Source organism: Chiroxiphia lanceolata, chromosome 11 (assembly GCF_009829145.1).
Source record: "Chiroxiphia lanceolata isolate bChiLan1 chromosome 11, bChiLan1.pri, whole genome shotgun sequence".
Lineage (NCBI taxonomy): Eukaryota > Metazoa > Chordata > Aves > Passeriformes > Pipridae > Chiroxiphia > Chiroxiphia lanceolata.
Window position 1 is genome coordinate 15,158,896 of NC_045647.1, and position 22,451 is coordinate 15,181,346.

General features: G+C 51.8%; 1 protein-coding gene and 1 long non-coding RNA gene across 5 annotated transcripts; one reads left to right on the plus strand and one right to left on the minus strand.

Annotated features, from left to right (window-relative positions):
• The first annotated feature begins 4,990 nt into the window (after positions 1-4,990).
• On the plus strand, positions 4,991-11,914 carry LOC116792352. 2 transcript variants are annotated; one of them, XR_004359090.1, is made up of 4 exons: positions 4,991-5,688; positions 6,317-6,577; positions 8,557-8,707; positions 9,391-11,914. It is a non-coding gene; the product is annotated as an uncharacterized LOC116792352 (long non-coding RNA). The 2 variants fall into 2 exon arrangements; XR_004359089.1 differs by having other exon boundaries at positions 4,992-6,577.
• GLYCTK (glycerate kinase) lies at positions 7,038-22,343 on the minus strand. 3 transcript variants are annotated; one of them, XM_032699252.1, is made up of 6 exons: positions 22,200-22,343; positions 15,744-15,857; positions 13,429-13,823; positions 12,935-13,086; positions 10,938-11,113; positions 7,038-10,305 (listed from the first exon to the last, which is right to left on the minus strand). In XM_032699252.1, exons 3-6 carry the CDS (start codon positions 13,713-13,715, stop codon positions 9,400-9,402), a joined length of 1,521 nt encoding a protein of 506 aa, XP_032555143.1. In that variant the 5' UTR covers positions 13,716-13,823; positions 15,744-15,857; positions 22,200-22,343; the 3' UTR covers positions 7,038-9,399. The 3 variants fall into 3 exon arrangements, with proteins under 3 accessions (XP_032555143.1, XP_032555142.1, XP_032555144.1); XM_032699251.1 differs by lacking the exon at positions 22,200-22,343 and having other exon boundaries at positions 15,744-16,166; XM_032699253.1 differs by lacking the exons at positions 15,744-15,857; positions 22,200-22,343 and adding an exon at positions 14,827-15,009.
• Between the last annotated feature and the right edge of the window lie 108 nt (positions 22,344-22,451).

The following is a 22,451-nucleotide window of genomic DNA, read 5'->3' on the forward strand; positions in this document are numbered from 1 at the left end:
ATTGTCGGCACCCGCAGGATTTCCCTCCCTCGGCACGGACCCGCTCCAGCCCCCACCGCCCTCCTTGCTCCGGCACCACCGGGAAAATGGCTTAGCCCGGCTGGACATGGCCGCATCCTCCTCAGAGTGCAGGATGCTTTCCATGCAGCCGGTGTCCCCCCGCGGTCCCCTCCACCTCGAGCCCTCCCGCTGCTGACAGCCACACTGGGTGGGGTTTGTCACCTGGCCGCTAAAGCGCTGACGGTTTTATGCCCGGCACTTAATTATTTCCCCGATTGCCACCGCCGTGTGCTGGCGAGTGGCGCTGGCTGTGACCCCGCCGAGCCCGACGCCGCCGCTGCAGCCCGGGGAGCTGATGGCAGAAGCACGCCCCACGTGGAGTTTAATTATTGGCTTTCTTCCTTAACAGAGTACATTGGCTGACCTTAATGCAATTAATTAGGGCTTAATCAACTTCTGGTGGCTCAGCACAGCACACAGTGACTCCTGCCTTTCCAGGAGGGTTTATAAGAGGTTAAAGCGTCTAAGGGGAGGGTGTGGTGTGTAGTTTGTATGTTTGGTGGGTAAAGCTCAGTTAGTCAAGCATTAGGGGAAGACTTGCGTTGTCCTAGGCTGGGCATGTTGCTGGAGATGCTGGTAAAGGCAGGTGGGAAGTGAGCTGTACTCAAGAGCTGTGCCCCAGGTGATACCTCTGCACAGAATTGCTGGTGTTCCTTGGTTTTGGTATCACCCTGAGCTCTGACTTTCCACAGGGCTTTTCTTGTAGCTGTGCTGGGCCAGGGTTTTCCTGCTCTTTGTGTGCTCTCTGCTAGTGATGGGCTGTGTCTGGGTTGTGCATCCAGCAGCTGCTGGGCTCTGAGGGTGCTGGAGGTGATGTCTGGGGAGCCCCTTCACCCCCTTGAGCAGGCATTAGCCTTGGAGACAAGAAGTTGTTGGTCACTGGCTGTTCCTGGACAAGAGGGAAGCTCCTTCCCCTCTCTGCCTAGCAGCGTTTAATAACTAATAGTACTCACTAATACTGCAGAAAGTCCTCAGCACCCCTGACATGGAGCCCTGGCTCTGCACCTCTGTGGCTCCTCTGGGCTTGACTGCTGGGTGTAAGGGCTTATTTACACACCTTGTGTCTCCAGCTGCTGGATTTTAGGTCTTTAAGCCAGCAGACACCTGTTGGCGTAGCTGGTGATGCAGTGCCCCATCCCTGGGCTGCAGAGCATGAAGTGACTCAGCCTTGGCCTTGCAGACAGCCCTGGAGAGGTGAGTGGCCCTGTGCCGGTGGTGGCATCTCCTGGTGTCAGCTGTGGTGATGGTGACCAGAACTGTGACATGTCCTGCTGTGTGCCCTCACATCCTGGATGCTTTGCATCCTCCCAATGCCATTGTCCCTAGGCAGTTTCTGTCACCACCCCTCCTACCCCATTTCTTTGGGTCCCTGTGTCCCTGGCTGTTCCCCGCCCCAGGGGCTGTGCCACCAAGCCCCCTTGTGTGGATAGCCCGGTGCCAGGACTGGGAGGTGGCAGCAGGAGCTGTGCCAGCCACTGTTGCTGGCTTGTTTGCTTCAGTGCCAATTCATTAATATCAAAAAGCTAATTAGGATTCCACAGCCCTTCCCACCTGGCCCTCTCCTTTGGAGGCTGGAGGATACTTGTCTGCAAGATTTCCATGCAGCCCTGTCTTAAAAGGACTCAGCTCTGGTCTGTCCCAGCCCCGTGGTTTGTGTCCCTCTCTCTGCTCCCAGCTAATTCACGTGGCTAAAGCCCCTCGAAGCCTGGCAAATGGGAAGTGATATTTGCCAATAATCCCTCTGTTCTCCCAGGCAGGCTTCTCATATTACAGGTTATTAAAAAAACCAAAACCCAGGCAGCAATAACTGTGGCCCCTGGGAGAACCCGAGCACAGATTGTTCCTGGTCAAACCCCACCCAACAGGAGAGCCCCAGGTAGAGGCAGCACAGCCAGGCCCAGCTGGACCTCATGGAGCATCTCTAGGCAGAGCCCAGCCCCTCTTGCAAGCAGAAAAGGGACGAGCCATAACACTCTTTCCCCCCTGGGGAACAAGTGGGATTCCCACGAGTCACAGACTAAATCCAATTTCTCCCCACAGAGGCTGTGGAATAAACCCTGCTATTGCTCACCAGGGCTCCCCACCCTGATGCCAGCACCCCTTGGCCTCAGCATCTTCCTCACCACTGGGCTGGGCAGGAGCAGCTCCTGTGTTGGCATCTTGCAGGGACAGGACAGAGCCAGCACCACCTGGTAGGACAAACCCAGCCTCTACAGACAATTTTTTGCTTTGCGAGGCTTTTGAGAAAACTTGCCCAGAACTGGGGATGATGTTTCCTCTGAAACAGGGCAGTGATGCTGCTCCATCCTTTTCCTTGAGAGTGGATTTGTCCCATGGGCTATTCAATCCACTAAATATGTGTAGTTGTATTTTTCTTTCTGCAAAAAATACCGATTTCCCTGCAAGGAGTTTCACTGCAGCTTGAAACATTTCATTGCATGGTTTGGGGGTTTCCTTCTGGTTTTAAGTCAACATTTCCCCTTAAAATGTCACTCAGGGAATGATGCTTTTTTTTACAGCAAAAGTCTGTGATGACATTTTAAGTGGAGAAGAAAATTGCTCCTTAGTTTCAAAATGTCAACTTTGAGTGGGGTGGGTTTAGAGTATTTTTTTTTATTCCAGTGTTTCCCAGGAGAAAAGCGAAATGGTTTCATTAGACTCAAGTAATTCTTGCCCCCATGACCCCCAAAATAAATCTTTATTTTTTTTTTTTTAACCTCTTTGCATTTTTGTGGCAGGGAAACTTTTACCAAGAGAAGTCATGCTCTAGTGGGATGCTGCCTTGGGAAGGGACAACCCTGTCTCAGCCAAACCTGAGCCTTCTGGGGCAAATCCTCTGGCACCAAACTCCAGCGGGGACCTGTGGGAGAGACTCCATTGCTGCCAGCTGGTTTTGGTTGCCATGGGAGGGATTAACAGCAGGTTGAAACCAGGTTTTGTAGCTCTCCTCTTCCTGCTTTCCCTCTGCCTCTTGCTCCTGGTTTTCCTTCGCACAGCTCTCCTCGAAAATCGCTTGTTCTAGATTAGGCTACAGACTGGAGTTATCTTCCTTTTATTTATTAGGGTAATTATACCTAATGATTCACATGCTCGGGGAGAGTAATTGCTCCCAAATACAGCACCAGCAGTGTTCTTACCCAGCCGGGGTGCAGTGATTCACAAACGCATCTTTTCGTACCATTTATCAAGTGATGATCCTGTAATTGCTGACTTGATTTGGAGGCAGTTAAGGAGCGATTGAGGACCCGGCAGCACTGGCATTGTGTCCTTTTCCCTCTGGTGTGGTGGTCACTTGTGTGTGTCTCCTCCCTGCCACGCTGACAGTTGTCACCACTCGCCTCCTGTGTGGGTTTTGCTGGGGGTTTTGGTTGGGTTGAGCCCCTCGAGCTGCAGGGTTTGTGCTTTGTGAAGAGCCGTGGTGCCTGGTCTGGCAAATTCTGCGGCGTGGCCTCGCTGAGGGAGAGCCAGGGCTGTCCCCCTCCAGGGTGGGGAGGACCCCTCCATTCTCCCAAAATGTGGCATTTATATGGCTTGGCCCTCGCCTCTTCAGAGCTCTTGAAGCAGATGGGTGAGAGCTTGTGCTGCCCCAGCGAGGGGACATCTGGGGACCTTTCCCTGAGGACTCCTGCCCATCTACCATGCAGGGTGGGCAGGAACATCCCATGAGGGATGGATGATGTGCAGAGTACACCCTGCTGAGCTGCTCCAGCCCTGGGAGAAAGCTGGATGTTGGGGATGGAAGGTTTCTGGGAGTATTTTGAAGAGTGTTGATGTTCCCAGTGCTGCCATGAGGCTTGGAAAGGCAGCCTGAGGCTTGAAATTCCTCCTTGAAATTCTTAAGGGGAGCCCAGGGTGATGGCTCTGGAGTGACTTAGTCCCTCTGATGCTGCCCAAGACAACACTGTGGTGCTTGGCTGGAGGCTGCTGGTCAGCTGTGCTCTGCTGGGCCAGCAAAAACAGTTTTTTTGGTACTGGGTGGAGAGCAGAGAGTGTATTGCTACTTTGCTTTTTTCTCTTTTTTTTTTTTTTAAGCTTCCCTTCTCAGTGTGTGTCTGGGCTGTATTGCATGAGCTTACACCCACCACCCATCTCCTCCTGCCCCAAGTGCTGCTCCAGGTCTCCCATCCCGTGGATGCCAGAATTGCCGCTGGGATGTGTGCGGAAAGGCAGGAGGAGAGGAGGTGGCACAAACGGCCCTTTCTGCTGGCCACCACTTGGCTTTATCCCCAGCACTGCTTGGGTGGGCTCCTGAGGGAGCCTGCCCTGGTTGTCCCCCACCCCCCAAAATGTGGGGCTGTGCCAGTGCCTTTCAGTAGGTGTTCACTGGAGTAATAGCTCCCTGGTTTCATTCCACCCACATCCACCTCCTTAGTGGAGGATCTGGCCCCCTGTCAAGAGCTCCTGCAGGCAGCCAGGAGCTGCTCCTAATGGGCTGCCAGGGGATTTGGACTCTGACAGCTGGGTGCTGACAGCTCCCTGCAACTGCTCGCTTTACCCGCTGGGCTCTCCTCTCCACAGTCAGATGGAGAAGGATGCTCCAACCTCTGTGGGGAGGAGGCTGGCTCCTCTTTCTCCCCTCCCCGGGTGTTTGTGATGGTGCTGGAGGTTTGTGGTACCCATTGCCTTGGTGGGGATGATGGTGGTGCAAGCAGAAGGTCCCCAGGCTGGAGGAGTCCCTGCAGGGTGATGTTCCAGGTTGGGGACTGGGAGAGGGGAGGAGGTCTGGATATACCACAGGGCAAGTCTTGTCACAGCTCCCAGCAGGGAGTTGGGGTGGCAGGCCTTTGCTAGCTGGGAGCAAGTGCTGACACCTCCTGGGGCTGCCTCTCCAGCAGCTCTGGGACCTCCCATGCTTTCCCCTGGCTGACACATCGCCTCTCTTCTCTGTTTGATGCAGGGCTCCTCTGTGTCCCCACAGACCCTGTGCAGGGGCTGGTGGCTGCTTCTGGGGGCTCCCCAGGGCCCAGCTCCATTCCAGCGGGGGCCGTGGCAGCTACCGCAGAGGGACTGTCCCATCACCCTGCCAGCACGGAGCAACTCACAGCCTGCTGTCTTGTATGGCTTTTTATTCCTATGTGATTATACATCCCACTTCATATAGGGATTGAAGCCGTGCAATACGCCGGGGTCCTACGGCGGAGAGCAGCTCCTGTGCCGTGGGAGCCAGACTCGAAGGAGCCTCCAGAGCTGTCCCCTGGGGTGCTGGAGGAAGACTGCTGGCCTCAGCCTGGACTCTGTCCTTCTTCCCAGGCTACCCAACCCTCTTGGGCTGCAGGTGAGGGGTGCCAAGATGCTTGGGGTGAGGCCAGCACAAGCCCACTCCTCCTTGCACTGCACCCTCTTGCAAAGGTGGGCCTGGTTCTGCACCACGTGTGCTGTGGAGAGACCTGGTAACTGTCCTGATGGGCTCATCTCTGGGGAACCTGCTTCTTTGGTTTTGGCCCCCAGTATCCCAGGAGATGGGTGACAACCTCTGGGTGCAGCACTCAAGGAGGCACTGCTGGCAGGACAGGGGAGGAGGAAGAGGAAGAAGAGGAAAAATGAGCTGAGGAATGGCCACCAGAGAAGGGCTGCCCCAAGCACAACTCTCTTCAAAGTTTCTCATGAGGCTTCAGCCACTCTTTCAAGGTTTGCGTTAAATCTGTCACATTAGCGAAAATAGTGAAAATTGTGGCTTGTAGAGGAGATGAAAGGCAGCCCCTTCCCATGCCTCCATAAAGGAAGGGCCCCATTAACACCTAGTGAAATATTAGCCATTAATCAGGCTCTGTGCAAAATAAAACCATCCACATTTATCATTATTGGATCCCTAATGAAGTGATAATGGAAATGCTGGGGAGCTGTGATATTAATGTCTTCTAAGAGGCAAGAGCAGAGCCAAGGGCGGCAGCCAAGATTTTTAATTTACTGCCAAAAGCTCGTGCTGTTAATAACGCAGTTACTTCTCCTGGCCATTAGCACTGTTTGGCTACGAGCTGCCAGCTTAGGGGAGCAAATCGACCCTGAACGTACCTGGGCTTTGCTCACTCACTCCCCAGCCAGCATCTGGGGATGCTTCTCCCAGTGACTGTCCTAGTGTCCCCTGCCCATGTCCAGGGACATGGCCCAGGAGCTGTTGGCCATCTCCACCCAGATCTCTCCTGGAGGCTGGCTGGTATAGAAAGTTTTGCTTTTCTGATAGAAAAGAAAGGGACTGGGAGCATCAAACCCAAGTGGCTCTTACTGTCCTCATTCTCTCTGTGACTTGTTGCCTTAGGCAGAAGCACCCTGGAGCCAGGATGGCATGGAGCTGTTCCCAGCACAGCCTGCACACTGGGATCATGGGCTGTGACCATGGCTGGACTCTGGGTTTCTTCACTTGCCTGGGTTCACTCCCATGATGCCAATATCCCATCCAGGACAGCATGGGCAAGCTGCAAAGCCCTGCTCAGCTGTGGTGACTCACTCAAGCTCCCAATGGGAAAGTCATCGTTCCTGGCAGGCCCTGACAGCCCAGAGGCAAATCATTACTAGGCAGGTAAGCGATGCTCTTGTGTCTCAAGATGCAATTGTTAACTCACAAATCCTTCTAAACCCGACCACTGTGGCCCAAATGTATGCTGGCTTATGCGTGGGGCCTTTTGCTGTCTGTGAAGGGACTGCAGGTCAGAGAGAGCTGGCTTTGGGCTGGAGCAGGAACAGACAATTCCCTGCTGAGCACTGTCCAGAGGAATAAAATACTATTTTTTCTGTGAGGGGTGCCCAAACTCCAATGCTCCTTTTGTCCCTAGGTAGAAGGTCCACCCAAGCAACACTTTGGAAACACAGCTTTGAGCTGTCCAGGTAGAAGCATCAGAAAACTATTTCTGTAGCCTGGGTGTCCTTAGTGAACCTCTCCCTATCCTGTTATCTCTTCACTAGGAAAGAAAGGACAAGAACAAAACCCATATATGGTGGCCAAGCAAAGGCAGATGTGAAGTGTACTTCAAACAGCTCCATCCTTTCAACAAATCTTTTATTAGCCTTTTCTCCTCTCCAACACACATTCTTTAATTGCTAGTGAAAAGCCACTATTCAGAAAGCAAGGACACTGCTCAGGGTATCTGGGGTAGGCATTTCCCAGGAGAAGCCAGTCAGCACTAGCCCAAGGTCTTCTGAACTTGGCTGCAGCTCTAAGGGCCAGCGTGGTGCTCAGCAGTGTGGCAGACCTGTGAGCAGGGGGTTATTGTGGGCCTGTGGCACACTGGACCTGCTGCTGAAGGTGCCAGTGACCCTTCTGCCAGGCACCCCAGCCTGAAACCAGAGTCACTCTGCATTCCACTGGAGCAGAACTGGCCAGGAAGCATTCCCAGCACTGTGGAGCCAGCTTTAGCCAGTTATCCTGGCTGCAGCCCATACTTGTGGCTGTATCTCCGTGCGTTGGTGCCCCTGTGGAGCTGGCCTGCTGGGCATGGAGCAGGCGACCTGCCAGCGACCTCCGGAGGAAAGCACACGGCACAAAGCAGCTTCTCCTGCACAACCACCCCCTGACATTACAGGGGCACAGGGAGCTTTATAACGCTTGGCAGACTTCCCCCAGCAGATCTTGGAGCTGTTTGCCAGTGTGAGCAAGTTCAGGCATGTTACGGAAGACTTTCAGACTCTGAGGACAAGTGAGATGCGTGGATGGGTTTAAACCATCCCAGGCAAGACCAAGGTTTTGAAATCCCCAGGCTTGTGCCTTACACTGTGCCTGGGCTGTAGCCCAGACAGTCCAGCTGCCAGCCTGGCATCACTACTGGGCCCCGTGATGGTCCTGCTTGATATCCCTACTTGTTAGTTGTTGGCTTCAAAACCAAAATAGGAGGTGTTGTATCCTCCTCAAAAATCCACTCTCCGATCCAGGTGGGTGCAGGACTGCTCAGTGAGATACACCACGACTCACAGTGTTGGCACAACAGTGTGTTTATGTCACGAGATGAGATCAGCCACACGGAGTAGGTCGGTCTGTCTGGAAAGAGTCTGAGTCAAGCGTGTCCTATTACATTATAGCTGGATTTTCAAAGGAGCTCAGCTCCCACTTAGGCTCTGTAACAAACAGCCGGATATTCAAAAGGAGTCGGACGTGCTGGGTCATACTGGCTGCTGAGCTGAAGTCCTTTGAATATCCAGCCAAAACCATCAACGTGCCTGTTGCTACAGGCAAAGCCCTTCTGAAATCCAGCCTCACTGTGGGCTGCACATCCTGGGAAACCCGGCTCATCTCTGCTCTCCCGCATATCGCACTGCAGTAGGTGACAAAACCAAGATAAACCACTGTGTCCTTGTACATGTGGGGGAGCAGCTCCCTGTCAGAGCACAGCTCTGGCAGCTTTGCCCTTTGATCAGCTCAGCAGCATGGGTCAGGAGAGCTGAGCGTGAAGGTTTCCTTGCCTTTTGTTCTGTGGAATTAGCAGAGTTAATCAGAGTGACAGCGACTTCTGCCTCAGCGCAGAAGAAAGGTCAGTGGCTCAGGCTGGATGCATGACTGTTTTCTAGGCAGTTGGAAAACAACACCACGAAAGCTCATAGCGTACATGCTGCTGGCACGGAGGCTCTCCCATCAGGGATCAGCAGGGAAGATGTTCCTGTGGAGGGAAGGAGGCTGGAGGAGCCACTGCACTTTGTTCATCCCCTTCCTTAAGTGAAGGTATGGAACCCTCTATGTCACTGTGCACTGCCTGTGTCACCCGTCCAGTATCTCTGCCAATGTGCTCCTTAGCCACAGTCCCGGGTTTGCATCATGCTGGACTTGTGGTCTCTGTGTCACCTCATACACTGCTGTGGGAGGAACTGCAGGGCACTGTGCTGGTGCGTGGAGTGGGTGCTGGGTATTCCCACCATATCCCTCCAGCACCTTCACGCTTCAGGTGAGCAGGCCTTGCTGTCACTGCTTTTACATCCTTCAGTCACTGTAATGCACTTCTGTGAACCTGCAAAAGCTCCCTCCTGAGCTGCTCTTGAGCTGGGTTCACTGGAGGTGCAACAGTGCAGTGAGGGTTCTCCCTGGCAGCCCTGCCATGGCCTCAAGTTCCCCATATCTTTTAACTGTAGTTGCAGCATGTTAAGTCTTCAACTTCACTTGAAGTCACAAGCATGTTAAATCCAGCTTCCTTTTCTGCAATGTGACCTCTTACCTTTCTCTGATCCCCCCAGTTACAAGTGCTTGCTTTTGCTGTGGACATCCACTCATGTCTCTAATTAGTGGATTCTTTCTGTAAAGATACCACCACCCTCGACAGTGAGTCCTAATTTAAGTAGCTTGCATTTGTCTGCAGTATTGATGCTTTCATTTACTCCTGGTTCTAATTAAGTGCATCTGGATATCTGCAGAGGGACCTCTCATGATCTCTCCAAGGCTCTAATTAAAATGGCCTGGATGTCCATGACATTGGTGCCCGTCAAGCCTGTAACCAGGAGGTGATGCCCACCTTGGAACTGGCTGAAGAAGGTGTAGGAGTCGTTGTTCCTGAGAAAAGCCTCCACATCCAGGCCCTCCTGAAGCGCCTCAGCCACTAGCCCTGGGCTGCAGAAGGCTCCTGCTGCCTCCGTTGGCCCATCCTGCCCATCTGTTCCCCCGCTGAAGAAGATGATCTCACACCTCCCTTGGGGGCTGCTGCCTTCCATGGCCTGTGCCCTGTGCAGCCCCAGCCCCACGCGCAGGGCCAGCTCCTGGTTCCTCCCTCCCTTGCCGCTCCCTTGAAGCTGGACTGTGGTTTCTCCACCAGCCAGGATGCAGACTGGCCTTTCAGGCCCTAATCCTCGCAGAGCCTGTAGAAACTTGGCAAGGTCCAAACCTGGGATCTCCAGCTCTGCCGCCAGCTGCAGGACATTGCCCCTCACCTCATCACCGAGGGGTTCTTCTGTGCGGCCGGCGAGGCCCAGGCAGACCAGCCGGATCAGCTGGCAGTACAGCGTGGAGACAATGCCAACCTCCCCACGGATTGCTGCACTCAGAACCAGAGCTGCGTAGCCCAGGCTCTCAGCGTGGTGTTTGGCCTCGTCTAAAGCCAGAGTATTTGACCCAATGATGATGTTGGAAACGTGGGAGTAGTTTTCTGGAGCGGTGGGCTTGGTGGGAGAGCTGGAGAGAACCGTTTCCACTGACTTGGGCAGGTTGTGCAGCAGGTTGTATTTGGCAAGTACCTGAAGGCAGTCTTGGACACTGTGGGAGTTTGCAGCAGTGGGCCCACTTGCTATAATATCCAGGGGGTCACCAATCACATCAGACAGGATGAGACTCACCACCTACGGAAAGAAATGCTCATAGATTATTGCAGGAGGCAGAGACAGGTGACTACACAAGAGCCCTGGCATAAGTATTGCTCTGAGTTACACTTGCAGTACCCCCACATCAAAGCAGATGGAAACAGGGCAGGGAAATTTTGTTTTATGGTCCTGTGAGCGTCACCTTGCCCTTCTTGAACCCACAGATCTACAGTCTTCTTTGATGCTGGACCATCACTTTGGAAGATGTAACCTGTGACACTGCACTTGTCAGGCTCAGCATAGTGTGGGTTCAGTGATGGCACATGCTGAGAACAGCCCCCAGGGGAGCCAAGGGTCAGAGCAAGACTTGAAAGTGCTGTGGTGAAGCACCAGAACTTGGAGATGCCTGCAAAGTGTGGGCTGGGGTGTGCTGAGAGTGGTGTGATGATGGCTGATGATTGCCAAGCCTGAATTCCCCCTGTTCCACCTCTGTCTCCCTGAGAGTTTGGGTCCTCAGTGAAATCTCAGCTACAGAGTCCCAAAACAGCGTCCAATGGTTGTTCACTTAGTAAGGAAAAAACCCTGCAAGCATGCTTAGGTAAGTTGACTGAACCTCTGCTTTGGGGGTAGGTGGGTGATCTGTGGGCAAGCAGGGCCTTCCCCGTGGTTACCTGTGCGGGATACGCGAGCTGGGCCAGCCCTCCTCCCTTCAGCACGGACAGAGTCTTCCGGACAATGTTCAGCTCCTGTATGGCAGCTCCTCGGGAAGCCAGAATCTTTGTGAGCTTCTCCTTCTCTTCAAGGAGGATGGGAGGGATGGGAGCAGGCAGCAGGGCTGATCCACCCCCTAGGATGCAGAAGAGATGGCAAGGACATCAGGATAGTGGGAAAAGGAGGACAGAAGAGAGCAAGGCTTGAGCTTTTCCTCTTCCCTCACTAGTGTGTGGAGGGAAGGCAATTGGGGACCTAAGCTAACATCTCTGGAGAATTCAGTCTTCACCAATGGGTTTTAATAACTGTTGTCCTGCAGTCTCTGCAGTCTGCTATGCTTCATCTGGCAGTGTAAACCATGCCAGACTGGGATACCACATGCCTTCAATGTTGTGGGGATGACAGAAAAGGGACAGCAACTACTATCACCACTACTCTGGGCTACCAATGTGTCCTCACACTGATATTCACCTGGAGGCGTGAGCAGGGAGCACAGCATCCATAGCTCACACAGCAGTCTGTGCTATGCACATGGAGACACTGCCTGCTTTGGTGGCTCCATTTATTCAGGACACTGAGTAAAAAAAAACAAACAAAAACCCCCTATCAACTATGGATGCAGCAAGACTGGAAACCCCTGAACTGTGCTCATCTTGGTCTGGGAGGAAAGGAAGGGGAAGACAGTAATGCAAAGGACAAAGCACACCCTGAGTCCAGGGGTCCAGCCTCAACAATGGAAATCCTGTCTGATACAAGCAGGCATTGGAAACATGGAAAAGAAGGCAAGGTTCTAATGGAAAAGTGGATGGAAAATACAGAGGAGAAAAGAGCAAGATCTCAGCAGAGAGAACACGCACAGAAGTACAGCTGAAAGATACTGTCAAAAGGCAAAGCCTGCTCAGAGGTTTGAGACAAATCAGCATCAATAAAACATGATGAGCAAGAAAAACAAATGCAAATGCCTGTGTTTCAGTCAATAGCCAGGGATCTAGCTGAGAGGTAGGAGCAGTTGGGGACCGGCTGCTGTGTGGGAGTGCACATGCAAAGGGAGTCACAGCCACGGGGAGATCCTGCACAGGCTCCCTGAAGGGCTGAGGAGTCTCTTGGAGATCCCCATAGCCAAAAGACAGGAGGAAGCCCAGGGGAATCCCCAGCAAGCACAGCTAGATTCCAGTCACTTGGGTGTCTGCCTAATGGCATTACTGTCTCTGCACCAGATCAGGCTTCAGCATCCACAGAGGAATAAACACTGAGCAGAGGAGACCGAGGGGTTTCTGCAGAGCCCCTGTGTGCTTTTGTCCTTTGACACCCACAGCCAGCTGAGCTCAGGCTGGGGCAATGGCAGTGCATCCCTCTGATGCCCCATATACACTCTTCTCACACAGCCCTGGGTCTGGGGACAGCCTGGGGCCCCAGCAGCCAAGGCCTGGAGGTGTGCAGGACTGACCCCTGCAAGGCACTGTGGTGGTACCTGGAGGCTGCATTTCCACTGGCTGGGAAGCAGCCAAGCCCTGGGAAGGGTCAGTCATGAATCTCAGCTTACTGACTCCCACCCCTGCAAAAATTTAGAGTGTGCCAGTCCACTAAGTGCTTGCATCTCCAAGTCTGCATCCCCAAATGTAAGGAGGGGGCAGGAAGAAAGTGTCTCCTTGCCAAGAGGTGAGAACAGAGCCCAGGCTGTGCTCAGAGGTGCCATCTTACAGTGGTGGCACAACCACAGGACCCAGCCTGTGCAGCTCAGGCATCCACAGTGCTGGGAGGCAGCGTGTCCACCGCAGCAGTGGGAAGCCCCGTGCTCTCCCTTGCTGCATCCCTGGAGAAAGGATGGTGGAAGGGAGAGGAAAAATCACAGAGGTGCAAGGGTCCATGCTGAAAGGCCTGGCACAGCACAGCGTTCCCTTGCTTCATGGCCATGGATGGCCTCAGGATACCCCATTCTCTGGGGGCCCCACACTACCTGAGATAAGCACAAGGAGCAGGTCATCTGCAGTCAGACCCTCAGCCAGCTGCTGTATGGCAACAGCTCCCTTCAGAGCCTCTGCATCTGGGAGGTTGTTCTTGGCACCCTCGATGACCTGGATTTTGCTGTGTGGCTTCAGCAGCATCTCCCTGGTGAGATGAGAGAGGCAGTCACACCACTGACCTGTGCACCTACACAGGTAGCCAGGCTGTCACTCTGCCAGTGCCTGCTGCACCAGAGGCATACAGTGACTAGGACAGGGAGATGGCCTTTGCTGGAGAGGCAGCACATCCAGCACAAGAGGTGGGGTCTGTTACTGGTGCCACTGAGACATGATGGTGGTTGAAGATGAGAGCAGTGCGTTGGATGGGATGGGCAACAGAGCGAGGGCAGCTGGAAGGGACAGAAGGGGTTCACAGCAACATCCCACAGAGGACAAATCTGGTAGCCTACCCCCCCCCCTTAAACTGTCCAGAAACAGTCCTCCTTACTGCATTCCTGCTCGCTGCAGGCTCTCCTGGATGCCGAGTGGCACACTGATGACACCACGGACGAGGTGGTCTCCCAGGATCTCTTCTGCTGCTGCAGCCATCCCCAGCACAGCTTTTCCAAAACCCACCAGGTACAGGTCCCTCTTCACTGGAAAGGCCTGGCCCTTCACCAGCAGCTGAGGGCACCTATCCCCCTGGAGTTTCAGAGCCCTCTTCATCATCGGGGCCGGGCGGACGGTGCCCACCGCGCTGCGGAAGAGGGACAGCGCATGCTCTCGTAGGGACATTCTGCACAGGGTGGCCAGGCTGAGCCAGTCTGTGTTGTGGGGTGGGCTTGTACACACTCTGCCAGCACTGGCAAGGCCTCCAGAGCTGGGACAGCTGAAGCCTCCAACCTGCAAGGGAAAGTGAATATTTTTGCTAGCAGAAGAGACAGGGCTGTCACAGAGGGAGCAGGGAGGTCAAAACATGAACCGTGAAGCTCTAGCTCCTGTTTCCTCTAGATTAAGGTGCCATATGAACAGCATTTTCAAACTTCTCACCAGGCAGGAAGGAGGGAAGGACAGTGTCACATTCAAACTACCTGTCAGCTTGTGATTCCTCTGCAATCCCATCACCTCCCGCAGGGAAGGTGAGCTCTGCCAGCCAGCTTCTCCATCACTGTCGCTTTGCCACTGGCAAGCCATCATTTCTATTTGCTCAGCGTTTGACACCTTTCCAAACTGTGGAAGCTGCTCTCTGTCCTAGAGAGAGCAGGGCATCTGGGTGGAACAGCTTTTCACTACATTAACTCCCTTCCTTGTGCTGGCCAAATGCTGATCTCATTCTCTGGCTGTGCATTGCCCCATGTGTCCCTGCAGCATAAGACATGGACTCAGGAGAAACAACAGGCTTGCTGGCTGCCTGATCCCTTGCTGCTGGTGGCCACAGAGAGACCAGTAATGAGGTTTCCTCCCCAAACAGCAAATTAACACAAAGCTTCATTTGCCTTTATGTTTTAGTCCTCTCATTATCCATTAAAATCACATTTAGAGCCCAAATAATACTTCAGATCCAGGCGAAGTTGCCAGCCGTGTCTGTGAAAGCCCATTTGAGCTGGTCTCCACTGAGCATTAGCATTATATGCAACAGATTTGTGCATGGACCGAAAGATCTCAGCTGCTCAAGGGCAGATACTTGTCTTGACAGAGGAAAGGCAGCCCCTGCCAGCACACAGGCATCTATTCCCTCCCAGCGCTTCTCCTTCCTTCTGTTAACTGGCAGCAAGTTCACTGCCGGTTTCTCAGGATCAAAGATCCCTGTGATCTGCATCCCTCCCGCTCACGGCAATCAAGGCAAGGTGCCAGGAGGCTCAAGCAGCCCAGGCAACACACTCAATCACAGACTCAATCAAATTACCTGAGAGAGTTAATCCTCTCTCTGGTAAGTGGAGTGTTTCAGTGCAAGTGGCTGGATTCTTCTGTAAAAGCTCAGGAGTCCAGAGGTCTCTTTGTCCTGACACTCCCATAGCATTGCAAGGTGTTAATGATTAAGCCACACAAGCTTTTCAATAGCTCCTCTAGGCCTAACTCTGCCTTATTTTGCTGTAGGGACCCAAAGGCTCTACACAAAAAACCCTCTACACAAGCACCTTCTCAGGCACACTCTGAAATCTATTGGACAAGGGACTTGTAGGTAAAGGTATATGGAGAATCAAAGGTTTGTCAGGGAAAGAAACCTAAGAATCACTGATTTTGGAAAAGACCCTTAAGATCGAGCCTAACCATAAATTATTTAATACTTAGGAGAACAGATCTTAAAGCAAAAGCCAAGGCAGATTAACTACCTATCTGTATTCTCTTCAGATATTGGTCAGGACTGGCTTTTCAACCATGAGAGAGGAGAATAAAAGACAGGGCGTCCTGACCACTTTGTTACTAGACTCTTAAACTTCACGGCAGCTGATGCTGCGAGCAGCACAAACCACTGACCCCTCTTCAGTGAGAGCCACAGTGACTGTGCTGCTCGCAGTGAAGTCAGCTGTGCACCTCTCAGGAACTGAGATTAGCATCTCTGTTCCCAGCAGGTCTCTGATTCACCTGGCAGCACAGTGCAATCAGAAGAAGGTGTTACAAAGCAGAGGTGTATCATGCCCCAGATCAACTCCCCTAAGCTGCGACACAGGGTTTGCAGAAGTGGCTGGAGAAAAAGGCTTAAATGGAGCCAGGGGAATTGCAGAAAATAAAGCCCCAGAGTTTTTGAGAGGCTCTGTCTCTACCTTGATGTTTCTGTGCACGGCTGACCCTGAAGACTGGGGGAATTGAGCACAAGCAGACCTGCAACAGTGGCTCCTGTCACACGTGCCCTCCTGGCGGCTCCGTTCAGCTCCAGCTCCAGACACGACACAGCAGGCATGAGTTGTTTAAGAGAAATCCTCTCCTACACTGGAGCTGGAAAATAAATGCCAGTTTAATTCATCTGGCACTTGTGTACATACTGCTAATGCTTGCTCTGGAAAGCATTTCACTACAATAGCAGGCATGTAATCTGTTTTCTGCACTCTGAACTCAGATTATATTTTAACCATCAAGGCCTGATCCGGAGTCTGGTGAAGTCAGCAAGTGTCTTTGCTTCTCAGGATTTTAGGGCACACTGCCTGACACTGATCTCAGAGCCCAGGTATAAATGCAGAGTAAACATGGTGTGAAAACCCCCTTGCAATCAGAGGTTATCCAACTTCATACCAAAGCAACAGAGAGCTGAATTTGGCACAGATCCATTAGCTTTGGATGTCTCAGTGTGTAACTCTGCTCCTTGTCAGCTCTGATTAGACACACAGGCTCACTGGAGGCTCCCCTTGGAATGGGGGTGCTGCTAATGATGCCACAAATCCATTTTTATGTAATTTATTTATACAGTCTCAGGCACTGGGTACTAAATGTCATCAGGAAATAGCTATAAATTAAAAGTGCTATGAAATACAATACAGATATTAACAAAAAAAAAATAAAACTCCTACTCATTTTTCTGGGGATTTAAAAACAAGATCAAGAGGACTGAACATCACCCAAAACACAGGCAGTCATGGAAAGAAAAATAACCCAAATGGCAGCTTTTAGACTCCCTCCAGAGATGGTGGGTTTAGAAATGATGTAACTGCCCGTCAGCTGCTGCATATTGCATGTGGGGAAATTACACCCTCACATCCCTGCATTTCCTTCTTCCCACTGCTGGCTGGGAGGAATCTGGGCTGGGAGAAGGGGCTGATGATGTGACTCATATTGCTTCATGCACTGATCTTTGTTTCCTACTTTCTCAGGGAAATCACATAGGGATGAATGAGCCCTCTTCTATATGGATATAAGGTGATCTGTTATAGGATGAGTGGGGATCAGGTTTCACACCTTCCCTTTGTCCCTCTTTGGGATAATTTGGAGTTGGGATAGACTTTTGAAAAGTTTTCTAGAAAAGTTTTCTAGAAGTTTGCACTAAGCTTAGGAAGAAAATTATGCTAAGAATTACCTGTTCCAAAGACAGCTGGAGGATTGTAAGGGGTTTAGATTAATCCCCTTTAAATGAAAACTTCCTCAGCTTTCATTGATGAATAATCTACACACTTATAATAAATCTACACACACCATTAAAAGCTCTTTCTTCACAGGGCTCCTCCTAAGCCTGCAGAAATTTCCACTGTTAGCTCTCACACCGAAAAGCAGCAAAACCCCAGCTTCTTATTTTCACCTTCTCTGGGAAAGAGGGAGGGAGGGGAGCTGGACTGTGATAAAATACAGGCAAAACACTCGTTTGCATTACCTTTTATTAACTTTTTAATTAAGGCAATTCTGCAGGCAAGGAGCCAAAGTCAGAGGGAGACAGAAACAATCCAGCAGTAGGGGCAGAAATGTAGTAAAGCTGCCAAGTAAATTGGATGGTGGCAGGAGACCAAAAGCATGGACATAGCGGGGCAGAGCCTCAGCCATAAACTTGGAGTCACACTGGGGAGGAAAACAGTGAACAAATGAGCTGGCCATGCCCATGCAGCGAGAAAAATGAGCCAGCACCTCACTCCATGGCAGCTGCTTGAAAGCCAGAAAAATATTCCTTTCTAGGGGCCAGTCTGCCATCGCTGGGCAGAGCTGAGCTATTCCAGGTGCCGTGGCTGGGGGTTTGTTCAAGGATTTGCATCATGGGCTTGTGGTTTTCTTGAAGTTGGGGTAATTGAGCTTGTTGCAGGCCAACCCAACCACAGATGCATCCTGAGCATTTCAGGTGCTGAGAGATCAGAGGATGCTGTATATTCATGCACCAGAATGTCTAATTCAGCTGAGAGATTCGGGGGCCTAAGTTAGGTTAGTTCTAATGTCATTGGGATGTCTCTGGATTTCCCCCGGTGTGGCAGGGATTGGTGGCTGGCCCACCGTGTACGGGGCCAACTCCAAAATCCCTGAGGGGCTTGGAAAACATCTGAGGCGGCACTGGATCAACCCCCAATTGCCTGAGGATAATTTTGAGCTCAAGCTCTAAAAGACAGATTATAGCAGTAAACTCCCAGACACAGCAAGTTTTAGCAGCGTCTCTTGCTCCTCGTTTTTCTTGCTGCATGACTTTCTTCTGGCCCCTCGGTACGTAAATTAACATTACACTCACTGAGCCTCAGTGCTCCCATTTCTCCTGCATCACCAGGGGAGTTCACCTACGAAGTACAACAGAGCTGGGATTTTACTGCCTCAAACTCCCCTGCTCCCACTTACTGACACATCTCTTTTATCGTTTGATATATCAACTTTAATTTGCCTGGTGAGCCCCGCTTGAAACTCAAACTCGCTGCTCCACATGGTCCCAAAAGCATTACGAGAAAATTTTTCCAGGAGATGCACTGAACCCAGGAGGGAAACAAAGCGGGGAAGGCTTGTTCCAAGTGTCTATTCTGGGAGGATTAGATGGGGGATTTTTCAAGACTAATCTCTTTAAATGAAAATTTCAGAATTTGATTAATTTTTTAATCTGCACATGGATTTGCATAAAATTACTGCACTGCCTCATTCACATTTGGTAAGAGAGGAAACGTCTGCAGGAAGGATGGGCAGCTGTGAAGGGTCCAGTGCACAAGTGGGTGTGCAGGGACAGGGTGAAAGGCCCTGTGCCCCCACTCACTGCAGTGCTCCTGGGAAAAGCACTGGGAAAGAGGATGAAGGTGGACAGAAGCAGCATGATGAGACCAGAGGGCTTGCCAGGCAGGCAAGGGAGAAAGCAGGATGGAGCCTGAATACCTTTGTTTCAAGAATATGCTGAGCTCTGGAAAACCCAGGAGTCCCAGTTTCAGATACATGGCTTTCTATATGTTTGTTGGAGAAGAAATATGTTGCTCTCATGACTGATTTACTCACCAGGAAAGTGTCAGCAGGGTCTCTTTGCCTTTGATGGAGAACGTGGCTTAAGGCCAAGCACAGGGAAGATAAGTGTTCAGCATTTTATATATATAGATCAGTAAGATTAGTAAAAAAAATTAACTGGATTTGACACATGCATCTTACTAGTTTTTCTAGGTCACACTCCCTTCACTCCCTATATACCTTTTGGAAATGATTTTCCCATGCACTGGGGATTGCAAGGAAGAAAAAATTTTTCGCTAAAAATCCTTCTGTAGCTCAACACAGAACACTACTACCCTGGAGCCAAATCCATGCCAAGTCTACTTCCTTTCATGCTGTAATTTCTCAAACTCCCTATTCTGAGTCAACTTGCCATCAAAGTTGAGAGTCATTTAAAATACAGGGAAGGATCATAGTATTCTAGAGAAGATGAAAAGCTGCCAGCCTTGAGGACTGGAATAGTAGAAAGGGGTTGAAATTCAGTGCTGCGAAATACAAGGTCACGCTCTTTGGGATTAATAGCAGAAAATTATGAGCTCCTCAGTTGGAAATAACATAAGAGGAGAAAGAGCCAGGAATCTTAATCAGTCACAGGATGACAATTACAGCTGCCCTCTGGGCTGAGACAAGAGGCTGTGGGGAACGTGGAAAGCAGCAGATGTGAACTGCCTGTGAGGTTTTTGACATCACTCCTGTGAGCACACTGGAGTGAGGGCTGGGCAAACACAGTCAGACCCGCTGGAAACCAGCCTGACCACTGAGCTCAGAGGGTAGAAACAAGTGGCCTGGGGTCCAGCTGACAGCTGGTAATCAACAGGGAATCTGTTGGGGTTCATGTCACCCCATGGCTTCATTAGTGACCTGGAGGGTAGCACAAAGTGCTTAATTTGGGGAAGTGCTGATGGAGGCACCTTCCAGAGGAACCGTGATAAACTCAAGGTCAGGACCCACAGAAACCTCGGGACACTCAGCAAGGAGAAGTGTGAATTTTTGCTGCTGAGCAAGCACAGGTCCCTGTACTGTGCAGGTTCCAGTGGTATGGAACACAGAAATACACAGGTAGAATAACTGCATGTGATCGATATCACTCAAGCAGCAATTAAACATTTTTTCCATTAACTAATTTTGCAGGGTCATTATCCATGATTCCTACTTAATATGACATTGTGCTAGGAGATCCAATTATCCTGCCAGCTAAATTCCAGCTTGGTATAAACTGACAAACTAAGTTCCAACGATTAGGAAGGAACGGCAGGAGAATAAAAAGGAAGTGACAAAATATCAAATCAACAACCCACGGTGTTATACAACTCTAAAACTTAGCTAAGTACCGTAGGTGTTTTGAAGTAAATTGTCTTATGATGGTATTGGTGAGTCACCTCCGGGGCCCACAGGAGATAATCCAGGCTTTGATCCTGCAATTTACAGTGTGCAGGGCACGGCACCCCGAGCCTCTCTGAAACCTCTCATCACACGGAAATAAGTGGCAGGTTTTGAACTGAGCTGAACAAAGGGGCAGCTGAACCTGAGAGGCTCTGGAGTGATGAACACATTTTGTTGAGTCTCCCTGGACTCCAGTGTGAAAACCTTGTCTCTGGTTCAAAGGAAAAACAGGTGAATCATTCGGAGGAGCCAATCCCACCGCGGCGTGAGAGGAATGAGCGGGGTGAGATCTCTCATCCTGTGTTAAGGGTGAGCTCCAGCAAACAAACAGCGAGGGGAAAGAATCTGGGGAAAGACTTTTGTTTCACTAAATCCACAAGAAATAATTCAGCCTGTTTGAAGGGCGTGCAGACAGAGCTTTAAGAACAGCTCCCGGACTTGGTGAGGTTTGACCACAGGAGGGCAACAGGATACAAACGCAAAATCAAACCCTGTTCTGGGGACTGTGAAAGGAAAATGCAATTAACGTTTAGGAAAGTGTCTATGGCTTGGTGTTTTTTTTTTTTTCTTTTGATTCTGAGTTTCTGGGGGACTGAAATGCCAAGAAGATCTGGTGGTGTTCTGAATTTAAAATAGCAGGAATCTTTGAGGTGTGCGGGGGAGAATCTCATAGCTACTGTTATACTCCAGAAATAACTTTTTAAGGTAAGAAATATACAAAAAACACGAACACAGAGCCTGACATCAGGATTCACGACAGAAGAAGGTAGTTCCAAGGTGTGTGCATTGGAGCAGCAGCCTCAAAAGCTTTCTCCAAGGCTTGAATGTGTCCTGCACACCTTTACCCGATGTCTAATGTGGTTCAGGATCATGCTACTATAGATGTGGTGTTCCTGTAGTACTGCTTGGAAGTTTTTAGAGGAATAAAAGAATACTGGGAAATGAAAATGTGCATTAACTGGACTGAAAGTACCACAGGGGAAGGGTAAGAAAGTAATCAAGGTGTATTTCAAAGGAGGGTATGGACACAGGAGGTGCTCCCTGGCCAGTGAGGAAGGAGTCCAGCCCCAGGCTGTGCAAAGGTGGTTCCTGTCGGGCCCCATTGATGATTTCACAGAACCATAGAATTAGGTTGGAAAAGACCCTCAAGATCATCCAGTCCACCTATGACCTCATGTCAACTAGACCTTGGCACTGAGTGTCACATCCAGCCTTTTCTTAAACACCTCCAGGGACAGTGACTCCACTACCTCCCTGGGCAGCCCATACCAAATCACCCCTTCTATGAAGAAATTCTTCCTAATGTCCAACCTAAACCTCCCCTGGTGCAGCTTAAGATTGTGTCCTCTTGTCCTGTCGCTGGTTGCCTGGAGAAGAGTCCGACCCCCATCTGCCTCCCGCCTCCTCTCAGGGAGTTGTAGAGAGCAAGAAGGCCCCCTGTGAGCCTCCCTTTTCCCAGGCTCAGCCCCCCCAGCTCCCTCAGCTGCTCCCGGTCAGACTTGTGCTCCAGACCCTTCCCCATCTCTGCTGCCCTTCTCTGCACCCGCTCCAGCTCCTCAGTGTGTGTCTTGTCCTGAGGGGCCCTGAACTGGACACAGCCCTCGAGGTGCGGCCTCGCCAGCGCCCAGCGCAGAGAAACAGTCACTGCCCTGGTCCCGCTGGCCACACTATTGCTGATACAGGCCAGGATGCCACTGGCCTTCTTGGCCACACTGCTGGCTCACGCTCAGCCGCTGCAGAGCAGCACATTTCTTCCTAATTCCCACGGGAAACGCGGGAAAACATGATAACCCCAAGCGCGGATGTCCCGGCGGGGCGGGACTACCCCGGGCCCCTCACGGCCCCGCCCAGCGCCGGAAGTGACGCACCTCGCCGGCGCGAATCCATTGCCCGCTGTACGGGATGACGTCATGCCCTCACCCCGGCCCCCCAACCCCGCTGCCGGGCACGGCCGGGCGGGTGGGTCCTGAAAACCGCGGTGGTGAACTCCGGCTCCGCCACAGCCGCCCGGCCCCGCCCTGCGCCGCCCGTTCCCACCTGGTGCCCCGGGCGGGGCGGGGGCGCTGACAGACGCTGACAGTCCCCGCGGGCCGGGGAAACGCACAGGGCCTTCCCGCCGTTTCCCGCCACACTCAACATGGGGGCCGGGCCGGGACTCTCCCCCCGCCATTCCCCCGTCCCGGCGGGCCCCGCGCGCTCTCCCCCGCCCCTCCCCGTTCCCGGCGTGCCCCGCGCGGCCCCGCCGGAGCCGCAAGATGGCGGACACAATGAGGGGGAGCCGCCTCTCCG